Here is a 24,395-nt window from a genome sequence, read left to right on the forward strand (position 1 = left end):
ATAAATCTTCCTCTGCCCTGTGTGGTTCTTTTTAACCCCTTCAATATATAGAGAGAAAATCTCATTGTCCCGGCGGTTCAGGATCTGAATCTTAGAGTCCCCGGAACCAGCAGTGCTGCTTTAATTAAAGGCTCTTTCCTGACCCTCACAGTGTCCGACTGTCACTTCCCCGCCAGTTTCATAAATTCCACATTCCATAGCACAGTCAGGTGACTCCCCGCAGCACCAGGGCAGCTCCGGGAGGACCTCCGCAGGACGGGTTCTGGCATGTGTGGAAAGTCCAGTGAGGGACCAGGCCATGGCCCACCTCTCAGGAACCAGCCTGCGTGTGGATTTGGAAAGGTGATTTCTGACAACCCCTCTCTGTCTCTGTCCATCTACGGTTTAAGGGTAGTGACTCACTGACACCCTCTCCAGGGCCATAGGTTTTTTTTGTGTGTGTGTGTGGCTTTGACTGCTGGTTTGTTTAAATAAAAAGAAAAGCCCAGAGATCCCTGGGTCTTATATGTGCTTTGTCCCTTTGGGCTGATTGCTAGTATGTGGTAGTATACAATTTTAGTAAGATGCAAATATTTAGACAACTTGGAAGCAGTCTTGTATTTTAGATTCAGAAGAAGAAAGACAAATGGTTCCTTTGCCATTCCTACCACTGCAGCCGAACCTGAGTGAGTGCCATTCACAAACTATAAACCTGTGGGAAGTCCTGCATTTTCATCAGCCACTGGCACAGGGTAACACCAGAGGACAAGGCTCTGGGGAGCTGGGCGACCTTGAAAGATGCACAGGGTTCAGTCAGTTGGTGATGCTCAGAGATGTCAAAAATAGCGGCGATAAAGGACAGACGGTTAACTTATCTTTATGGATTAGCCATTGGCACAGTAAATAGTACTTCATCAATCTTAAATATCTCAGTGGCCAGAAGACAGAGAAGAGGAAGAGAGGGGAAAGAGGAGGGAAAGATAAAGCCATCTAACATAGTTGATGGGCTGGAGTGTGAGGTTCAGGGTCAAGTTTGGGGTCAATGAAGATGGAAAATTAAGTTGGAGAATAGTTTCAATCCTTAGGGCAAAATACCATAACTTAAAAATGCACATCTAATAAATACCTGGTATATAATTGCTATTTAAAGCCTGATTATGGCTATTTTGTTTCTAATATTTGTTTTTGAAAGAAATATTCTAATTATAATATAGACAAGTTCATTGTCTGTAGATTAATTCTTTAGTCTGTATCTATTGTTGCTACTGCAATGCTATGATAAGTTTTACCTCTCCCCATAATTACTGAATAGTGCGTATCAAAATTAAAATCAAATGCATTCTCCTGGGAGGGAGGTCAATTAGCTTGTGAAGCAGCAACTCACCACATGACCTTGGGCAAGATGTCCTCATTTGTAACCTTATGGAGTTGGGTCAGAATATTTCTAGGGCTCCTCTGAGGGCTACCGTGACTGTAAGTTGTACGTGCATATTGTGAAGGTAAATTACCAACCACATTGCATCTCAATAAATTAAATGGATCACACACTCTTAGAAATTCTTAATGAATAATTTCTGGGGTGTTAAAGGTCTTTGACTCACAGGAAAGCATCTACAAAGTATACCAGCTAAGAATATGGCACCGCCTGCAAGTTAGTGCTCCCCGTCCCCCGAAACCCCCTGCCTCTTACAGGTGCCTGACTCACAGCTTCAAAAAAGCAAACTCAGTAGCTTTCTTCAGAATTCTGAAAACCCTCCACCCACACACAGGGAGATGGCTCGGGCGAAGCACGCGAGCAGCCCTGTGCGCAACACGACTACTTCCTTCGACTACTTCCTTCGGAGCAAAGGGCTGCAAGACCTGCGGCGCTCCCTCCTGTGCTCAGCCGACTGTCTGGCGCCCGGGGCTGAGGCCTCTTCCCCACTCTCTTCTCCAGATCCACACTCCTCATCCACGGTGTGGAACAGCGGTTTGGGCCTCAGAGCCCTTTTGCTCCGGCCAACATGCTCTTCTTGGCTTGGACTTGTTTGATAGCCAGAGCCGGACGGCTTCCCTCCTCTGTTTAAACTCTTCCTTGTGGTTATTTGTTGTGTCCGTGGTCTCTCTTGAAGCGACCGTGTTGGAGAGTGTGCGCTGAACATGATGAAGGAGAGTTCCGAATCACTGCTGTCCGCATCTAGAAATCATGACGAGAAGAGGTCAGAGCAAGACCAGGTCAGAGAGGAGAGAGCATCCCGATGCCGAGAGCTCAGCGCGAAGCAGTCCTTTTGGAGGGTCCAGCTCGGACACGCAACTTTCTAACCGGCATGACCTTCCCCCCAGGCCTGCTACCCCAGCGGGAGAGCAGAGCACAGTTGACCCTTGAGTAGCATGGGGATGAGGGGTACCAACTGCCTGCACAGTCCGAAGTCCAGGAACTGCGGTCTTATGTTAACGTTAGCTACAGGAAGTAAAATGCCGTTAAGAAAATCAAAGGAAGAGAAAATAAATCTACACAGTTATTTAAAAATTCAGCCGAAACCGGTTTGGCTCAGTGGATAGAGTGTCGGCCTGCAGACTGAAAGGTCCCAGGTTCGATTCCGGTCAAGGGCATGTACCTGGGTTGCGGGCATATCCCCAGTAGGAGATGTGCAGGAGGCAGCTGATCGATGTTTCTCTCTCATCGATGTTTCTAACTCTCTATCTCTCTCCCTTCCTCTCTGTAAAAAAATCAATAAAATATATTTTTAAAAAAATAAATAAAAATCCACATATACTAGCAAGTGGACCCACGCGGTTCAAACTTGAGTTGTTCAAGGATCAACTGGAGAAGCTGTATGTGCAGTGTCATAGACATGCCTATCAAGCTTGTCTCCTCCAGGCAAGGAGGGAGAGTTTTTTACAAAATCAGAACAGTTGGTCCTTTGTGTTGTCAAAGACTGATGCTAAACTGAAGGGTAGTGTTGATATGAAAATGACTGTCTTTAGCTAGGCTTGTTTTTTAATCAGTGTTGCCAGAAAGCATTAAATCTGAGTTTCTTCCCTTTTAACCTTCTTCAACTAGCCAATTTCAGAGAAACAGGGTCAAGGAGCGAGCACGTAGACAGCCATGTGTGGCAAAGCCACTACGACTAGATGCTCTCATTTCAAAAGAGGGAAGAAGAGGAACAGGTCGTGGCTGGCACACAATGGCAATGACAATGAGGACATAGTCCATTCACTGGAAACGTATTATGTGTCTGCCACTGTGCTAACCATCCTACACCTATTATGCCATTGGATCCTTATTATAACCCTTTGTGATGAGAAAAAGTATGATGCTCATTTCATAGGTGAAGGTTTCAGAGGTTAAGTGACTTTCAGCATCACACAATGAAGGCAGGTCTGAGCAGAGCCTGTCTGGCTGTCCCCCCTCACCAGTCTGTCACCTCACAAGGTCACATGTGGGTCCGAACAGGAAAACCACTGGGGATCCATGCAGTGTCCCCTCTTGGCTGCCCTCACAAAGAGCTGCAGCCTGCCCAGGACATGGCCTTTCCTTTGCTGTGCACACATCCTCAAAGGGTATCTTTCACAAGATCTTTAATTCTTATTTTCTCAAAATTTTAACCTCAGACATTTATTTTCCTTTAAATATCCTCCTGAGAATTGAGGTATTTTAAGGCCTTTTATTTAAACCTGAAATCAAGTTCTTCCTCCCACCTTCTTCTCCCTTCTAAAAAGCAAGACAAAAAGCAAAATCCCCAGAGCTAGAGCTAACAGAGCACACAGGCTTACACTTGCCCAAGTGTGGTTAGCATATGGGACATCACAAAATCTTAAAGTGCCGTGTTCAATGACATTTTGCCCTATATGTGACCAATTTATCCTGAGATGGTCGCCTGGAAGCTGAGGGGGACAGAAAGCTGGAATTAATGCTTTGAATAAAGAAAACGCTGTATATACTAGAGGCCTGGTGCATGAAATTCATGAGTGGGTGGAGAGGTCTCCCAGCCTGGCCTGCGCCCTCTTGCAGTTTGGGAGCCCTTGGAGGATGTCTGACTGATGGGGGAGTGGGCCTAAGCCAGCAGTAGGACATCCTTAGCGCTGCCATGGAGGTGGGAGTGGCTCCCGCACTGCTGCTGCACTCGCCAGCCATGAGCCCAGCTTCTGACTGAGCAGCACTCCCCCTGTGGGAGCACTCTGACCACCAGGGGGCAGCTTCTACGTTGAGTGTCTGCCCCCTGGTGGTCAGTGCATGTCATAGCAACCGGTTGTTCTGTCTTTTGGTTGATTTGCATATGAGCCTTTTATTATATAGGATTACTTGTTCATTTTTAATGACTGCTCTTTAATTTGTGCTCTATGATTGGCCTGGAACCAGAGATCCCCTTGATTCTTTGATGCTTGGAACACTACCTAAACACCTAAGAAAACACAGCTGATGTGTCTGCCCCAGTGCCCAGCCTTCCTCTCTCTACCCTCCCCACTCCCCTCTCCTGGCTTCCAATCACTCCTTTCTAGTGTGTGCTTCCTCAGTGGGCAGTTTCTATTTCCCATCTCCTGACCACTGCCTGGTTGTCAGAAAGTGGGTTCTATGCACTAGAAAGAGGCTTGGGCAGGTGACTTGCAACTTAAATCATGAGATCTGTTCAAAATGGGAGAAAGTAGTTCCTTGGAAAGTGGCGGGGGGGGGGGGGGTGGCAGAAGGAGAGTGGGGACAGCTCTCTGGCCCATTTGCACACCCATCCTCCCCACACCCAGGCAGCACAGTGCCAGGGGAGAGGAGGGGAGGGAGAGCACAGTGCCAGGGGAGGGGAGGGCAGGGAGAGCACAGTGCCAGGGGGAGGGGAGGGCAGGGAGAGCACAGTGCCAGGGGGAGGGGAGGGCAGGGAGAGCACAGTGCCAGGGGAGGGGAGGGGAGGGAGAGCACAGTGCCAGGGGAGGGGAGGGGAGGGAGAGCACAGTGCCAGGGGAGGGGAGGGCAGGGAGAGCACAGTGCCAGGGGGAGGGGAGGGGAGGGAGAGCACAGTGACAGGGGGAGGGGAGGGGAGGGACAGCACAGTGCCAGGGGAGGGGAGGGGAGGGAGAGCACAGTGCCAGGGGAGGGGAGGGGAGAGAGAGCACAGTGCCAGGGGGAGGGGAGGGCAGGGAGAGCACAGTGCCAGGGGAGGGGAGGGCAGGGAGAGCACTGCCGGAAGCCGGTCCATGCTTGCTGTTTCAAGGGACCTGGCATATATGGCATACTGTTCTTAATATGTTTGCTCACCTTCTTGGTGCTGTGTTTTAACCAAGGTCACCTCTCGGAGAAAGGTTGTTTCCCCAGGTAAGGATTTTCCCCTGAAGTTAGGGAGGGAATAAAACCTCTCAACTAAGTGCCAGGTGGGTAATTAATCACTTTAACTACGAACAATCATGCTTAAGCTACATAATCTTTACTCCCTGGAATGGAGATAAGAAACGCCTTAACCTTTGGAATAGAGATTGATAGGATTGAATCAACTGGTATAAATACAGATGTAACAAGACAGCAAGAGACAGAATTTAGAACACAGAACTTAGGAGACAGGACTTAGAAGACAGGACCAAGAGAGACAGAACCTAGGCACAGAACCTGGTGACCGAACCTGGCCGGAGATCTCAGCCAGAACCTGGCTGGAGAACCTAGCGAGGGAACATGGCTACATAACCTGGCTGGAGATCCTAAGCAGAACCTCTCTGGAGATCCAGACCAGAACTTGGCTGGAGATCCTGGCTAGGCTGCTGATCAACTGAACACTGTCTCCGTGCCCTTCCTTCTCCGCCGACTCCGTCTACGCCTTTGGGGACCCCTGGACCCGCTGGGGTTGGACCCCAGCATCGCACAGTGCCAGGGGAGGGGAGGGCAGGGAGAGCACAGTGCCAGGGGAGGGGAGGGCAGGGAGAGCACAGTGCCAGGGGAGGGGAGGGCAGGGAGAGCACAGTGCCAGGGGAGGGGAGGGCAGGGAGAGCACAGTGCCAGGGGGAGGGGAGGGCAGGGAGAGCACAGTGCCAGGGGAGGGGAGGGCAGGGAGAGCACAGTGCCAGGGGAGGGTGGTGGAGAAGTCCCCTCAGCAGTAAGATGTGAACATCTGCTCTTCTGTCTGCCAGCAGGGAGAGCCTCCCATCTGGACCCGCACTGGGCGGGTCATGAAGGAGAAGCAAGGAAGGGCCTCTGCTCAGGGCCCGGCGAGCCTCCTGCTGGGATGAGAGGGGACCCCCAGGTGCCGACCAAGACCCAGGGCAGCCCTTCCCCAGGCTGCCTCGTGCTTGGTCTGGTGTCAGTTGTGGTAAATACACATCACCTGGAATTTAGCATTTAGCCTTTTCCATTTTAACCAATTGTAGGTGCACAGCCTGCGGCACTGAGTCCCTTCTCTGCCCCACAGTCTTCTCCACTCCATCCAGCGCTCCTTCATCTCCCAGCCTGCACTGGTCATTGGCAGTCTAGGGCATAGAAGGCTGTCCAGGCAGGACCTCTGTTCCTGTGGTACCAGGTGAGCCCCACGGCAAAGGAGCCTGGGAAGAGGATGTGGAGACCCCTCAAACCAGCAGGGAGCTCCCAGACATCTAGAGCAAGGGCTGCTCTGCCTCTGGGAGACAAGGGCGGGAGGAAGGAAGTGCTTTCCAAGCAGCGGCCTGGTTAGCCAGGCGACCTGCTGGCTGGGGGCCCCTCTGGCTTCCGCCCGAACGCCCCTCTGCCATTTCCTGACCTGGTTCGGCCCAGAAGGCCTTGAGGATTTCAGTAATGTGCCCAGATACGCCCCGAGGACTGTCTCTGTCTCACCAGGATGACTATAATTCTTTAGAACGTGTTAAGGATAAGTCCCACTTCACTACTTTTCCTTCTCAGATTTCTCGGTGCACCGCAATTTCACTCACTTAAGGGAATGTAGAATCAGTTGAGCACATTTGAAAGAAAAAAATCATTGGGATGAAGGCGTCATTTCATTTCTCAATCAGTTCACGGAGAACTGACGTTTCTGAAGTGTTGTCTTCCTTTCCAAAAGCATCTCCATCGGCCTGGCCAAGTCCTCTTTGACCCTCTCAGAGTGGCAGTCACGCTGGCTCATGTTTCCTGCACACTTACCAGCACGTGGTTCCCACCACGGTCCCAAGAGCTTGCCGTGAGCCGACTGGCTTCACATGGGGCAGCACTCTGTGTGTGGAAAGTACCGGCACCTCCCCTTCACAGAGAGGAGTGACAGCACGAGAGGTGGGTTGATGTTTTCCTCATGGAAGTCCTGTGTCCGTTCTCCCGGGATTCTATGATCTCACTGGAAGTGTGAGCGAGAGGGCTTTTAGGACACCGATTGCAAGGACATGCTCTTTTGACCTGGTCATCTGGTGAAGAATGTAAACACATTCCAAACGTTCAACAACCACACGTCTGGAATACATTCCACTTTGTAAGGTGTAGTATTCCTTTAATGTTCTGCTGCATTTTAAAAAATACATTGTTATTGATTTCAGAGAGGAAGGGAGAGGGAAAGAGAGCTAGAAACATCAATGATGAGAGAGAATCATTGATCGGCTGCCTCCTACACCTGCCCCCATCCCTCCTCGGGGATCGAGCCCACAACCCGGGCATGTGCCCTTGACCAGAATCAAACTTGGGCCAATGCTCTATCCACTGAGCCAAACCATCTAGGGCTGTTCAGCTGTATTTTGTGTACAATGCTTTACTTAAGGTTTGTGCATTAGTGCTCAGGAAAGCTATTTCCTGCTGCCTTAGCAGGTGATATTGGGTTCATATCACCAGAAATGACTGTGAGACCTTCATGCCTTCTGTTCACTCTCACAACATAAACAGCACCAGACGAGCCAGAGCAGGAAGGTCTTTAAAATCAATCTATTATTTGCCCTCTTTTTTGCTTGCTGTTGTTTTTGGAATAGCTTTCACAACATAAAATAGTACTACTAGTCACAAGACTGTGATCTGAGAGATACTGAACCAATGAGACGGAACTGAGAGCTCAAAACTCTCTCAGGATGAGTGACTTTAGGACAACAAAGATGGCATTTCCTTTTAAAGGGAAAAATGGTGTGGGGACAGGAACAAAGCCATTTGAAAACAATCTCTATCTTAATCTACACAAAGATAAATCTCAGATGATCTGAAATTTATATGAGAAAGTCAAGCTATTAAAGTTCTAGATGAAAAATATTGGGTCTAGTCAAACCTTGGTCCTCAAACCAGGTTGTTTATAGAAATAAGGTCTCAAGTTGTGGAATTTCAGTTCTCTACCTCATAACCCTTTCTTGCTGATACAACAGCATGACAAAAAGTGTCCCGCAGGCCACAAAAAAAGGAGAGGATGTGAGTCAGTTTACCACTAAACCTTCTTTGTTATCTCAGGAAATTGTGCCATGAATATTTTTTAGGGGAGATGTGTGTGTGTGTGTGTGTGTGTGTGTGTGTGTGTGTGGAGGGGGGGTTACTTTTGTTGCTGATGAAATGGACAATTAGCACAATTTTAAAACATAAAGTGGCCATCAAGAGTGCTACTGAGGCTAAGGGTGTGAAAGAAGCCATGAGCACAGGCAGTTGAAGAGGTAGGAAAACTGGCTGATTTGGGTGAAGGAAAAGCAGTTCGCCCGCGGCAGCATTTCCAGGCAGTGACATGTGACCAAGCGAAGATGCCCAAGGCTGCCCTGAAAGACACCCCTGGGACCAGTGCTGAAGGGGGTGGTTTGATAAATGTAAGAAGAGAAGTGTTTGTTCATAGGTTAAACAGTGCGTTAGACATGTACTGTATATAAGAAAGGTTAAAATGGAATCATTTGGGGGGTCTGGAATGAGTTAATTCAATTTACATTATTTCTAATGGTAAAAAATGATTCAGTTTTCCAACAAATCACTTCTTGAACAGCCTTCCAGAATGAATAAAGTTTGAGAACCACGGTTCTACTGTAAATCATTTTCTAATTTTTCTTTGGAAATCAAGTAAATTTGATTCATCAGAATCTGAATGGCAAGTGTGTCCAAAAACTAAAAGATAACTGTGAAACTTGAGGAAAACGCATTAACAACAAATACGAGACAATAGGTGATATCCTACTTATATAATGTTCTTCAAATTCACTTAAGGAAACCAGCAACCAAATAGAAAACAATGGGCCAAGGAAACACAGAAACTTCCTCGAAAGAAAGACAGATAGCTCTAAAATTATGAAATGATGCTCAACCGCACTAAAATAAAAAAACTCATGAAAATTAAATTTTATCCTATCATATCATAGATTATTCAAAAGTTTGACAATAGCCAGTGATGGTAAAAGTGTTCAGCAATGACTTTTATCACCGACGTTTGATGTACATAAATTTAAATATATATAATTTTTTACCCCAAATTTTTACTTCCAGGAAAAAGTACTAAGAAAATAACTGCATATTTGAGCAAAAAGCCATCATAAATGGTCCAAGGCACTTATTATATATCATTGCTATATTCACAAAAAATTTGGAACTACCTTAAATATTTATCAATAAGGATTTAGCTAAATAAACCATGGTGCTCTTATATAATTCATTTTTATTAAGTCATTAAAAATGATCAAAAGGTTCATCTCTATTGACATGGGAAGTTGTCCACAACATATGGTTACAGTGAATTAGACAATTTATAAAAGTTACAAAACAATGCCTATTCTATGATTTTATGTATACAATGGTGCTGGTGGTTTGTGATTTTTGTTTTTGTGGGTTTTTTTTTTTTTTTGTATCAGGTAAGGGTAGGGTCTGGATCAGGATGGTGTAGAGAGAATTATAGGACCCCGACCAGACTATCTATAGTGATTATATCTGGGTTTGGGGGTTTCAAGTACTTTTAACTTTCTTTTCATTCCTTTCAATACTGGTTGATTTTGTTTTTATATCAAGTAAGTTTTGAAATCAGAAATAAAAAGTTTAATTTTAAAGAATAATATATTCACTTTTCAAAGATTTAATTCTAAAATCCTATATATGCCCACCGGCATGGCTCAGTGGTTGAGCATCTACCAATGACCCAAGAGGTCATGGGTTCAATTCCCGGTCAGGGCACAAGCCCAGGTTTTGGGCTCGATCCCCAGTAGGGGGTGTGCAGGAGGCAGCCAATCAATGATTCTCTCTCATCATTGAATTTTTTATTTCTTGCTCCCTTTCCCTCTCTGAAATCAATACAAATATATAAAAAAATAAAATCATATATGTTTAGGTTATTTGAATTTCAAATGTGGTTTAAATTCTTGAAATTTTAGGAAAATTTAAATTGATATGCATGCTTGTGTGTGTGCGTGCGTGCGCGCACACGTACAGATATTACAAGGGAAATATTTAATCAGTAAATTTGATGAAATTATTTTAGTAAAATTTAACCAACTTTGGACAATTCTGGAAATTTTTAAACCATGGGTGACTGTGACTTTAAAAATGTGCCCATTTTTTTGTTTTTCTAAGTCAGGGGTTAACAAATTAGGAGCCTTGGGCTATATTCGGTCTGCTGCCTATGAACTGAAAATGGTTGTTACATTTTTAAATGGCTGAAAAAATTAAAAGACTATTTCATGACAAATAAAATGATAGGAAATTCAAATTTCAGTGTCCATCAATAAATTTTTGAATTAGATTAATAAAAAAGTTTTTTTCTCTCTCTCTTTGTCTCTCTCTCTCTCTCCCTCTTTTTGTTTCTAGAAGTACCTATATAATATTCTTGATTTTTCATTTTGGCCCCAAGCCCCAAAATATATATCATCTGGCTCTTTACAGAAAAGAGGACCAGCAGCCAGACATGCAAGTCACCTTCGCGTGCAGCAGCCTCCCCGTCTCTCCTTGCTGGCTGAGGATGGCTGTAGGGAAAGGAGAGGTAGCGGATGTTTTTGGCACCGGCCTGTAGGGAACAAGCAGAAATAAAAGCAGAGTTAGCTACTGCGATTGGAAGTTCCACGTGGCAAACAAAGTGAAGGACACAGACTTATACTGTGGCAGCTTTCTTGGATCATTGGCTTTCAGTTATTTTTGTCTAAAAAAAACCAGAATGCTTCAGCCTTTAATATGCTGTATATTTGCTTTCCTTGTCATGATACAATAGACCATTACAAATCTCTCAAAGTTATTCCCACAGCCTCATTGAGATTAGGGTGGAGAGGAGGGTCTACCCCAGACCCAACTGCGTCATTGGTCGCTTTGATAGGGCCTCAAATAGAATAGCGCAGATGCACAGCGGGTAATATGGAAATGAGGTCCACGTGTCTTGGCTAAAACAACTTCTCCGCTGGGAGAGGTAAGCTTCCTGGAGCCAGGGGCGCTGGTTCCCGAAGGCGCAGGCTCCTTCAGTCCTGGCCGCCGTGGAGTCCGGTCCAGACTCAGGGCAAGCACGTGCGCTGCAGTCACTTACCCTCCTGGAGGAGCGAGCCCTTGGTTCCTAAGGTCCTGGACTCCAAGAGGGGTCCTGAGCATGCGTCCTGCCCCCACTGCGTTTGCATCTCTCTGCCAACAAGGCAGCGTGTTGTTTGTCTAAGTGTCAGTGGTAGTCACCCAGGAGGCCCTGCCCTGGGACGAGCCAGCTCTCAGGTGCGTCCACCTTGCAGGCCACCCTTACCGGCTTTCCCCACGGCAGGCTGCGGCCTTTCCGCACACTCTCGCGCAAGGTGTTCTGGCGGCGGACCAGGATCTCTTTAGCCTGCTTCTCAGCTGCTCGGGGTTTGAGGCTGTATTTGTTATAGGACGGTGTCTGCGGAAAGAGGGACATCAAATACGACAGGCATCTCCAGTTTAACTGTCAGCCTCAGGAGGCTATATAAACATCACAAACTGAGACTACTAGAGCAAGAAGACACCATGCCAGTCGTCTGAGCATTTTCCTCAATTACAGGAGAGCAGGCTGTGGCCCCCAAAAGAAAAATTTGTGACGGAGGCCACCCCTATTGGGGTTGGAGTGGTGCCTCCTGGCTCACAGAGCAGTGCTCTCCACCTGTCCTGTCCCTCTGTTACCCTTGCAGGTACCCCCAATACTCACAGACTTGTGCTGCCCCGTATACACACTTTCTTTCCTAGTGTTTTTTATACCAGGCCAGTGGTTACTGAATTTAATGAATCAGGAAAATGTCAGAACTATGTTGGGAATTTCTATAAGGTTGCTATTTTTTAATTTTGCCAACTAAAGATACATTTAAAAAATCAACCAAATACATCATCTCAGATAAAGAAACAGATCCAGAGACAGAGAAGCATCAACCAGACCATCAAACCTCAGAGGGAAGCCAGGGGAGGGTAGGGGTAAGGGGGAGAGATCAACCAAAGGACTTGTATGCATGCATATAAGCCCAACCAATGGACACAGACACCAGGAGGGAGTGAGGGCATGAGCGGGGGTGGGGTGGGGGGTCAATGCGGGGATGAGGACACATATGTAATACCTTAATCAATAAAGAAAATAAAATAGAATAGTCCTTCAAATTGAATCAATTTAGCTTTATGAAAAATTACTTCCTTGTCCTTATCAAGGCCAGTAAAAACCTCTGTTGAACCATAGACCAACATCAGTCCTCAGATGTTTACAAAGTGCTTAACTGGAACTTCTTCTCTCCTTTCTTTTCACTCAAAGTTACCAGTGAATATCCTGTTTCCTGTGGGTTAGTAGGTTTCTTAAATAATAGGATCAGGACTGAAGATGCGATCACTCTTGGCTAACCAATGCTTTAACAGAATATTCAATTTAATAGCAAAGAGCAAATGTCTATGTGCCAGGTGCCATGATAGACATGAAACTTAAAAAAACGGTTAAGTTAGAATTACAATCTTCAAAGGCTTCTAGTCTACTGGGGGAGTTATACAAATAAATACATACTGTTATGTGCTCAGGTACGTAAGAAGATGTTGGGGTGTGCCGGGAGTATGGAGGACAGGCAAAAGGCAATCAGTTGCTTAGTGTTTGTATTTTAGTGTATATACATCCAGTTAAGTATATTTGTGGCCTTTATTATCTATTAACTAAATCACAGTTAATTAAGCCTCATAAAAGGGCAATTGTCTAAATATAGTTTCATAAAAAAGGCATAGGTTGAGGGGGTGGGGTGGTCAAGGAAACAAAGGTGAATTAGGAAAGCCAGCTTTCTCTTTATGCTGATGGGAGATCTTTGACAGCCACTCTTGACAAATTAACCAATCTGACAAGAACTTGTCCAAAAAGTTGAATTTTCAAGATAGTTTGAAATGTGGGTTTTTATCCACCATCGCTAATGATAGACTTCAACCTAATTATCCTATCTAATAAAAGAGAAACATGGTAATTAGCATATGACCGCTACCCTTCCCATTGGCTAATCAGGGCAATATGCAAATTAACTTCCAGCCAAGATGGCGGCCGGTAGCCAGGCAGCTTGAAACTAACATGAGGCTTGCTTGCTTCAGTGACGGAGGACTCCAACATTCCCCGCCTGCTGCTGCAGGCCTCTGAGCTGCAACTCTAAGCAACTATGTTACAAATATAGAAGCTAAACAAAACCCCAGAAACCTGCTTTAGTCCCCAGGGCTTCAGCCAGCAGGATAGCAACATTGTTTCAAATACAGAAGGTAAACAAAGGCCAGAAACCTGCTTTCAGCAGCGGAGGCCTAGGAGCTGGAGCCAAGCCTCAAAGCTAAAGCTGGCCTAGAATAAAAAAAAAAAGAAAAAAGAAAAAAAGGAGCAGTTGGGAGTTTCAGTCACCCGTCAGCCTGAAAACAGCCCAAAGGCCCTCACCCAGACTGGCCAGGCACCCCAGTGGGGATCCCCACCCTGAAGGGTGTGTGACCAGATGCAAACAGCCATCATCCCCTCACCCAGGTTGGCCAGGCACCCCAGTGGGGACCCCCATCCTGATCCAGGACACCCTTCAGGGCAAACCAGCCAGCACCCACCCGTGCACCAGGCCTCTATCCTATATAGTAAAAGGGTAATATGCCTCCCACCACCGGGATCAGCGGAGCCTCGAGGCCTCTCGGCACTGGGATCAGTGTGACAGGGGGCAGTGCCCAAACCTCCTGATCGCCCTGCGGCTCTGTGTGTGACAGGGGATGGGGTCACAACCTCCCTATCTGCCCTGCTCTGTTTGTGACAGGGGAAGGTGCCCAACTGCCTGATCAGCCCAGCTCTGTGCTTGATAGGGGGGAGCTCCCCAACCCCCTGATCGGCCCTGCTCTGTGGGTGATAGAGGGTGGCGCCCCAACCCCCACCCCACGGGCCCTGCTCTGTGTGTGATGGGGTAGAGCCATAACCTCCCCATTGGCCCTGCCCTGAGTGTGACAGTGGTGGCACTCCAACCCCCTGATCCGCCCTGCTCTGTGTGTGACAGGGGGCGGTGCCCCAACTCCCCTATCGGCCCTACTCTGTGAGTGACAAGGGGGAGCTCCCCAACCCCCTGATGGCCCTGCTCTGTGCGTGACAAGGGGTGGCGCAGCAACCTCCCCATTGACCCTGCCTTGAGTGTGACAGGGGGCGGTGCCCCAACCCCCTAATCAGCCCTACCCTGAGCTTGACTGAGGGTGGCATTGCAACCTCCCAATCCACCCTGCTCTGTGCATGACAGGGGGCGGTGCCCCAACTCTCCAATCGGCCCTGCTCTGAGCCTGACCAGGGGCTGCCCCTAGGGATTGGGCCTGCCCTCTGCCACCCGGGAGCAGGCCTGAGCCAGCAGGTCGTTATCTCCCGAGGGGTCCCAGACTGCGAGAGGGCACAGGCCGGGCTGAGGAACACCCCCTCCCCCCCGAGTGCACAAATTTTTGTGCACCGGGCCTCTAGTCTATATTATAAAAACCCAGTGGCCCTAATGCTGTAACAACCAAAGACTGGTGAGGGTGGGTAGGGTGTGAGTGCGGCAGGGCACTTGCAGGTGGGCGGCGCCGTTTGATTTCACACCTGGGCTTCTAGTATCTTATATGTTGAGACATTAAAGAATGACATATAACACTATCATAAAATATTTTTAAAACTAGAGGCCCGGTGCACAAAAATTTGTGCACTCGGGGAGGTTGCTCAGCCCGGCCTGTGCCCTCTCGCAGTCTGGGACCCCTCGGGGGATCTCCACCTGCTGGCTTAGGCCCGCTCCCCAGGGGATCAGGCCTAAGCTGGCAGTCAGACATCCCTCTGGCTGCCTGGGAAACCTCGGGGGATCTCCACTTGCCAGCAGGGAGCAGGCCTAAGCTGCAGTTGGACATCCTTAGTGCTGCTGAGGAGGTGGGAGAGGCTCCCGCCACCACTCCTGTGCTGGCAGCCATCAGCCTGGCTTGTGGCTGAACAGAGGTCCCCCTGTGGGAGCGCACTGACCACCAGTGGGCAGCTCCTGCATCAAGTGTCTGCCCCCTGGTGGTCAGTGTGTGTCATAGTGACCAGTCATTCCCAGTTGTTCTGCTGTTAGGGTCAATTTGCATATTACCCTTTTATTATGTAGGATAGAGGCCTGGTACACGGGTGGGGGCCAGGTGGTTTGCCCTGAAGGGTGTCCCGGATCAGGGTGGGGGTCACCACTGGGGTGCCTGGCCAGCCTGGGTGAGGGGCTGAGGGCTGTTTTCAGGCTGCCCACAGCCCCTTCAAGGTGCGGGTCCCCACTGGGGTGCCTGGCCAGCCTTGGTGAGGGGCTGATGTTTGTTTACAGGCTGGCCAAGCCCCCCAGTGGGGACCCTTACCCCATGGGGGTGTGGCCAGCCTAGGTGAGGGGCTGAGGGCCGTTTTCAGGCTGCCCACAGCCCCTTCAAGGTGCGGGTCCCCACTGGGTGCCTGGCCAGCCTTGGTGAGGGGCTGATGTTTGTTTACAGGCTGGCCAAGCCCCCCAGTGGGGACCCTTACCCCATGGGGGTGTGGCCAGCCTAGGTGAGGGGCTGAGGGCCGTTTTCAGGCTGCCCACAGCCCCATCAAGGTGGGGGAGTCCCACTGGGGTGCCTGACCAGCCTGGGTGAGGGGCTGATGGCCATTTTCAGGCTGGCCATGCCCCCCAGTGACCCAAGCTCCCAGCCTCTCCTTTTTTTTCCTGGGATTTATTTATCTTCTATAATTGAAACTTTGTAACCTTGAGTGGAGCCCAGGGCCAGACAGGGTAGGCAGGAAGCTTGGCTTCCCGCATCACTGGGGGCAAACCAAGCCTCCTGCTTGCTCCAGCTCCGTGGCTGCCTCCATCTTAGCCGGATTAATTTGCATACTCACTCCTGATTGGCTGGTGGGTGTGGCTTGAGCATAGCTGAGGGACAGTTAATTTGCATGTTTCTCTTTTATTATATAGGATAAGCATCTAGAATACTAAGACAAACTTTTATAATTTTTTATCAATGTTAAATTCACACAAAACTGAACTCAGTGTGTGTGTGTTTACACACATATACATATATATGTATACATATGTGTGTGTACTAGTATGTGTATATATATATATACTAGTAGCCCGGTGCATGAAATTCGTGCACTGAAGTGGGGGGTGGGGGAAAGGGGCCCCTCAGTCTGGCCTTCACCCTCTCCTATCTCAGACCCCTCAGGGAATGTCCAACTACCTGTTTGTGCCCACACTTTTAACAGATAACAGCTCCATTGCTGTTTCTTTCTTATGCTTAAAACCATTGGAATTAGTCGGTATTCAAAGTGTGTATACATTTTGGGGGGACACCCTGTATATCTCTAGTCAGTGGTGAAAGAAACCAACAGCAGATTTGGAACCCCCAGACAGGGAACCTCGCTCACTCCCCACATGTCTCCACACCTCACTTTCCACCTTCGTGGGCAGCAGGAGAATCAACGTTTTCTCTCATTAATTCAGAAAAGCACGTCCTGTCACCCGCTGCCCAGCAGGAGTGCGCTAGGCCCCAAGCAAGCGAGGCTCAGTCAGGGCAGCCTTCGCTCATGGGTGCTGGCACCCAAAGTGCACATTCCTCCTCTACAGTCACCCGACTATCCCACTGTTTCACTGAGAGGATGGAATTCCTCTCCGCCTCTGGGTTCTTGATCTTGAACACTGACCGAAGGCACCTCAGCGAGGGCTGCCCACACCCACCAGGTGTGTCTGTCTGCACCTGCTCCTGCCTCAGCACCTGCATTAACCCCCCAGAGGTGATCTCATATCTGCACTGGCCTCCGTGGGAACAGGGCATCACCACTCTGCCCTCTCACTGTCATCTCACAGGCACCCACCCTCAGCACCCAGAACACCCAGACACTCTCCAAAGGACGTGAGTGCATCACAGGGGATGTGTGCACATCCTGTGGGGGCGTTAGGCATGCTGGGTTGATGGAAGTGCAGTGGAGAGGCGGGGGAACTTGTGCACACCTTGGTTTGCAACTGTTGCAGGCGCGGGAGGGTGACAGTGTGCTGGGGGATGTTCGCATGCCAGGGGGGATGTGCGCACTGGAGGCCTCTGGCTTTGCAGATCCGCAAACCCCCGTGGTGTGGCTAGGAGGACATCAGTCTGGCTTGCCACGGTGGCTGTCCCTGAGATCCTGCACCTTCTCGGCCAGGAGGAGGATCTTGCGCAACCACTCCTGGGCGCTGATGGCCTGCAGGTGCTACTTCAGCTCAGCCTGCAGGCTCCGCTTGGTGCACTCACAGCTGTCACCACCGCCATGTGGGGAGTACAGACCGCCCTCCGCTGGTCTGCCTCCCCTGTCCAGAGGCTCTCTGCGCTGCTCAGCTGCCCAGAGTGACTGGGGCTGGGCGGAAGCCAGGCATCCTGCCCTGCCCAACCCCGGCTTATCTGCCCCTGTGAGAGCTGCTGCCCCACCGGGAAGGGTCCTGGGACAGCAGATAGCCTCAAGCACTGCTCCCCGCCAGGCAGGGTCACAGATCCAGGTCTCGGGACAGCAGACAGCCTCCCGCACTGCCCCCCACCCGGCAGGGTCACAGATCCGGTCCCAGACCATGAACAGCCTTGCCCGCTGCCGCCCTCCTTCAGTATGCAAATTAGCCGCCATCTTGTTGCTTCAGGGTGGGGGTCCCCACTGGGGTGCCTGGCCAGTCTGGGTGAGGGGATGATGGCTGTTTGCAGCTGGTCACACCCCCTTTATGAAAGACTATATGCCACCAAATTCAATAACCTAGAAGAAATGGTAAGGTCCTAGAAATATATAACTTTCCTAGACTAAATCATGAAGAACCGGAAAATCTATATAGACTGAGCAGCAGATGGCTTCACCAGTGAATTCTACCAAACTTTCAAAGAACATTTAAAACCCATCCTTCTCAGACTCTTTGAAAAATTGAATAAGAAGCAATACTTCCTAACACATTTTATGAGGTTAACGTAACCCTGATACCAGATCCTGGCCAGGATAACACACACACACAAACTACAGACAAATATCTCTGATGAACACAGATGCAAAAGTACTAAGTAAAATACTAGCAAATAGAATATAACAGTGTATCAAAAAATAATACATCACAATCAAGTGAGATTCATTCCAGGGGCACAAGGATGGTTCAACATACACAAATCAATCAATGTAATACATCACATTAACAAAGAAAGAGTAAAAGTCATATGATTTTATCAATAGATGCAGAAAAAGCATTTGATAAGATACAACATCCATTTATGATTAAAACAACCAATAAAATAGAAATAGAAGGAAAATACTTCAATGAAATAAAGACCATATAATCCTCAGCTAATATCATACTCAATGGTGAAAAACTGAAAGCTTTTCCTCTAAGATCAGGAACAAAACAATTTTGTCCACTCTCAACACTCTTATTTAACGTAGTGCTGGAAGTCCTAGCCAGAGCAATGAGGCAAGGTAAATAAATAAAAGTTATCCAAATTGGGAAGAAAGAAGTAAAACTGTCACTTTTTGCAGATGACATGATTCTGTATATAGAAAACCCTAAAGAATCCACCAAACAACTATTAAAAACAATAAACAGATACAGTAAAGTTGCAGGATACAAAATCAATGTAAAAGAATCCATTGCTGCAGTACAACCAGCATATGCTACAAGGTGCGCAATAACTGTTTGGTATTTTGATGCAGATAAGAGAGCCTGAGCTAAAGTAAGATATCAAACAGGTGGCCGAAACCGGTTTGGCTCAGTGGATAGAGCGTCGGCCTGTGGACTGAGAGGTCCCAGGTTCGATTCCAGTCAAGGGCATGTACCTGGGTTGCGGGCACATTGCCAGTAGGAGATGTGCAGGAGGCAGCTGATCGATGTTTCTCTCTCATCTATGTTTCTAACTCTCTATCTCTCTCCCTTTCTCTCTGTAAAAAATCAATAAAATATATTTAAAAAATATCAAACAGGTGAAAAAGGTGTGAGGGTTCTGATTCAATCAGTAAAGACATCTTATAGAGAGACTTTGATCCAGCAATACCCTCCTTCACCTCCAATGACTGTTGATGCTGTTTGTTAACTTGTGACTACAAATAAATGGGATAAAGAAAAATAGACAACTAGTTGGCATTTTAATAAGGAAACAGAAACAACCTTTTTGTGTTGCATCAGAAAGAAGATTTGATCGTGTGGCTTTGTACTGCATGACTGACTCCAAATCTGTGATGCTGATGGAAGAATATAAGCTACCAGCTGAGCATGGTCTCTACACCTGGATATGATAAGTGCCCCGGGTAGCATTGTTTCATTCTTACATTTTGTCAGATCTTCCATCTAGCTGAGTTCATTTAATCTCTCCCTTTTTTTATATAGTCAAGTTTGAATTTGAAGTAATTTTTGTAAAATCAGGTACAATTTATCAAAACCGAATTGAGAAAAAATTACAGCATTGTCCCCCAAAATAGCATCAATCCATTTTTGTAAACTTCTTCGTACTATTAAATTTTGCCCTAAAAAAAAAGTCCATTGCCTTTTTGTATGCTAACAACAAAACTTCAGAAAAAGAAATGAAAAAAAAATTCCTTTTGCAATTGCAACCAAAAGAATAAAATACTTAGGAATAAACTTAACAAAGACATGAAAGGCCTATACAATGAAAATTACAAAGCATTATTAAAAGAGATTGAAAAAGACACAAAAAAATGGAAAAATATTCTGTGTTCATGGATTGGAAGAATCAACATAGTTAAAATGGTCCTATTACCCAAAGCAATATACAGATTTAATTCAATCTCCATCAAAATCCCAATGTCATTTTTTAAAGAAATAGAATAAGAAATTATCAGATTTGTATGGAACCACAAAAGACCCTGAACAGCCAATTCAATCCTGAGAAAAAAGTATGAAGCTGGAGGTATCAAATTATAATATTACAGAGCTACAATAATCAAAACAGCACGGTATTGGCAGGGAAACAGACACATAGATCAATGGAACAGAATAGAGAGCGCAGTTATAAAACCACATGCACATGGACAGATAATTTTTGACAAAGGAGCCAGAGCACACAATGGAGTAAAGATCATCTCTTCAATAGATGGTGCTGGCGAAACTGGAAGGCCACGTGCAAATGAATGAAGCTGGACTAGATTGTCCCCAGGTACAAAAATTAATTCAAAATGGATCAAAGACCTGAATATAAGACCCAAAACAATAAGTTACATGGAAGAAAATATAGGTACCAACCTTTTGGATCTTGGTCACAGAGAACATTTTATGAACTTGACCTCAAAGGCCAGGGAAGTAAAGGCAAAACTAAATGAATGGGACTGTATCAAACTCAAAAGCTTCTGCACAGTAAAAGACTGACAACAAAACACAGAGGCAGCCACCAGATGGGAGATGATATTTGCAGACAGTAGCTCTGACAAAGGTTTAATTTCCAGAATATATAAAGAACTCTAAAACTCAACACCAAACAAACAACCCAATCAAAAAGATCATGAAAATACCATACACCTCTCCAAGAAGATATATGAACAGCCAATAGATTTTTGAAAAGGTGTTCAATCTCACTGGCCATTAGGGAAATGCAAATCAAAACTACATTGAGATACCACCTCACACTTGTTAGAGTGCCCTTATCAAGATAAGCAATGACAAGTGTTGGAGAGGCTGTGGAAAAGGGGACCTTCATTCACTGCTGATGGGAATGTAGATGGTACAGCCACTGTGGAAAACAGGCTGGTAATTCCTCAAAAAATTAAGAATTTGACCCAGCAATCCCACTCCTGGGTGTATACCTGAACACCTCAAAATCATGCATTCGCAAAGATATATGCACCTCTGTGTTCACTGCAGCATTATTCACGGTGGCCAATACACAGAAACAACCCAAATGTCTTGCGATAGAGGACGTGGTCCATATACACCATGGAGCACTACTCAGCCATAAGAAAGGATGGAATTGCACCATGTGAAACAACATGGATGGGCTTGAGAACAGTATGCTGCATGAAACAAGGCCGTCAGGAAAAGCTAAGAACCATATGATTTCACTCATATGTGGGACATAAATCTGAAACTCATGAATACAAACAGCATAGTGGTGGTCGCGAGAGGGAAGGGGGTTGGGGGTGAAGGGAGTCCTAATATATGGTGATGGAGGATCCAAGGTGGTGGCCGACAGGACAGCAGTGAGGAAGAGAGTGTGAGTGAGGGAGGGAGCGAGAAGGGAGTGTGTGGACATGTGGGGCATATGTGTGTGTGAGTGAGGGACAGTTATACTCCACAGGACTGTCGGGCACTGGTGGACCAGGCTGCCCTAGCTGGGCAGCCTCTACTGCTGCTGAAATCTCTCCTGGAACAGCTGGCTCTGCCACAGAGACCGCGCCGTCTTGAAGGGGAGAGTGGCTGTGACTGGAAGCCCAGCCTCACCTTCACCCGGGGAGACCTAAGACACCACCTGGGACCCTACAGCCACACCAGCCAGTGACCAGCTGCCTCTGCTGTGAACCCACGAACACCGAGACTTCAGCCTCCCTGGCCACAGGCTCCTAAAAAGTTTTTCCTGGGGGGAGACAAAATGGCAGCCCGGACTGCGCTGCACCAAATCTGCGTGCCTTGGGGACAGGGCAGTGCTTGACTGTGGAAGGGGGTCCACAGGGCTGCTGGCAGCCGGGACTCTAGACCTAAGCCCATAGCCATGGGAGGCTGCACCCAGAAAGGCAGCCTGAAGTTCTGCACCGGCCACGCCGTGCTGGAGGGAGAGAGATGGGCAGCGGCTGCTCTGTCTTTATATTTTTCTTGCTTTTACTCGCTAAACCCAGTGCATAGGGTCTTTCAATTACAAACACTGACCGAGGCTGCAGAGCAGGGGAAGGTGGTTTTGTGGAAGTTGGGGAGCAAAATAGGGAGAGATGATCAGGAAGCCAGCTCTGGGACAGTCTGTCCCTCCAACCCTGAACAGTTTGCTCCTAAAGACCAGGCCCCCTCTAGCAGCGCAGCTGCACCCAGCCTTGAGCTCAGCAGGGAAACAAAGATTCTAAATAATGGGATGAGGGGCCATTTGGTCCCCGAAACTAATACAGAAACACCGCCACCTAGAGGCCATGTCAGAAATAGATGCTTGTGTAAATACGACTGGAAGGCAGAAAAACAAAGTAGGTAGGTTGAGCCCACCTGCCTGAAACCAAGGTTGTGGCGTCTGACAAAGAGGAACAGTGGGTTGCTGGGAACTTCAACATGGTGCTGACTGCTTAACAGGAAACAGAGACATGGCAGGCAGATCAGTAGAGAGGGGTCTTAAACCAGCCCTCATAGGACATAAAAACTCAGCTGAAGCGAACGAACTTCACTATATCACATTTTATTTTTTATCTTTTACTTAAGAAACTAAAATTTTTTCTCTTTTCTTTATTTTATTTTTAAAATTATTTTTATTTATTATTATTACTAGAGGCCCAGTGCACAAAAATTTGTGCACTCAGGAGAGTCCCTAAGCCTGGCCTGCACCATCTTGCATTCCAGAGACTGCAGGGAGTGGGTCTAAGCCACAGTCTGGCCTCCCTCTGCAGGAGGCAACCAGCAGGCTGATTGGGGGATGGTGCCAGCCTTCAAGCAGCTGGCCCTGCCCCTGATCGCCCCACCTCCACAGCTTGTGGCCTCCCTCTGTGGTAGGCTACCTGTGGGCCTATTGCTGTCACCACCAGTGGCCTCCCTATGCCAGGGGCGACTGGCAGGGCGATTGGGGCACAGCGCCGGCTGGTGAGCGGCCACCTGCCCCCTGATTGCTCCTCTGCTGCCAACGGTCACTGCTGCCCCCCCGATCATCGTTCCCTCCCTCTGCCTGCTGGCACCTGCCTTGGTGGCCTGGTGCTGCCCATTCATTGGCTCCACCCCCCATTGACCAGTTATTCTGCTGTTTGGTTGATTTGCCTATTAGGCTTTTATTATGTAGGATTATTTTTCAATCTTTCATTTTTTATCATCTTTTTTTGATTAGTGTTCTACATTCTATTTTTATTTTTTATCATTATTTTACTCTATCTCAGTTTTTCCTTTATGCCAACCCTTTCTTCCACCCTTCTCCCTTTTTCATCCTGTTTCTCTCTGTTCCTGCTTTAATTTTTCTCTCTCTTTCTTTTTACTCCTTGTTATTAATTGATCTTCTTTATCTGCTTTATTGATGCATTACTATTGTAGTAGTCTCTGTTGGCTTACTCATATGTCTAATTTTCTCTCCCTTGCTCCAAGTCCACGCACACTTCTCTTTTCTCTTTCTTCGCTAGCCAATTTTTGTTTGTTTGTTTGTTAGTATTTTTGTTTTTTTTATTTTATGCTTTTGTTTTTCCTCTCCTCACTTGTTCTCTTCTGCTACTAATAGCTCAATTAGTTTCACTCACCAAACTCAGGCCTATATGCTCTCTACTCGATTCTTTTCCAAAAATAGATGAATATATAGATAGAAAGATTACAGAAAGGGAAAATTTGTGTTTTTTTTATTTTTATATAAATACATTTGCTTTTATATATATTTAAATATATATTTTAATTATTATTATTTTTAACTAGACGCCTGGTACACGAAATTTGTGCACTGAAGGGGGGGTGCCCCTCAGCCCAGCCTGCACCCTTTCCAATCTGGGACCCCTCGGGAGATGTCCGACTGCTGGTTTAGGCTCAATCTTTGTGGGATCAGGCCTAAACCGGCAGTCGGACATCCCTCTCACAATCTGGGAGTGCTGGCTCCCAACCGCTCGTCTGCCTGCCTGCAAGCCTGATCACCTCCTAGCCACTCCCCTGCCAGCCTGATCAATGCCTAACTGCTCCCCTGCCAATCAGATAGCCTCCAACTGTCCTCTCCTGCCAGCACGATCACCACCAACTGCCCTCCCCTATTGGTCCGGTCATTCCCAACTGCCCTCCCTGCAGTCCCAGTCGCCTCCAACTGCCCTCCCCTGAAGGCCTGGTCCTGCCCAACTACCCTCCCCTGCTGGCCTGGTCACCCTTAACTGCCCTCCCTCCCCTGCAAGCCTGGTCACCCCCAACTGCCCTCCCCTGCTGGCCCAGTCAACCCCAGCTGAACCTCCCCTGCCAGCCTGGTTGCCCCCAACCACCCTCCCTGGTAGGCCTGGTTTCCCCCAACTGCCCTCCCCTGCTGGCCTGGTCACCCT

General features: G+C 47.6%; 1 protein-coding gene across 1 annotated transcript in view; it reads right to left on the reverse strand.

The window, feature by feature from the left end:
- Positions 1-1,808: 1,808 nt before the first annotated feature.
- Positions 1,809-24,395, reverse strand: part of SLC9A4 (solute carrier family 9 member A4) — an 82,204-nt gene continuing 59,617 nt past the window's right edge. The window contains exons 10-12 of the mRNA XM_059658851.1: positions 11,538-11,669; positions 10,739-10,826; positions 1,809-2,155 (exon numbers count right to left, since the gene is read on the reverse strand). Coding sequence (XP_059514834.1) covers positions 1,809-2,155; positions 10,739-10,826; positions 11,538-11,669 — 567 coding nt within the window. The remainder of the gene's footprint in view (positions 2,156-10,738; positions 10,827-11,537; positions 11,670-24,395) is intronic.

Source organism: Myotis daubentonii, chromosome 12 (assembly GCF_963259705.1).
Source record: "Myotis daubentonii chromosome 12, mMyoDau2.1, whole genome shotgun sequence".
In the NCBI taxonomy this organism is placed as follows: Eukaryota; Metazoa; Chordata; class Mammalia; order Chiroptera; family Vespertilionidae; genus Myotis; species Myotis daubentonii.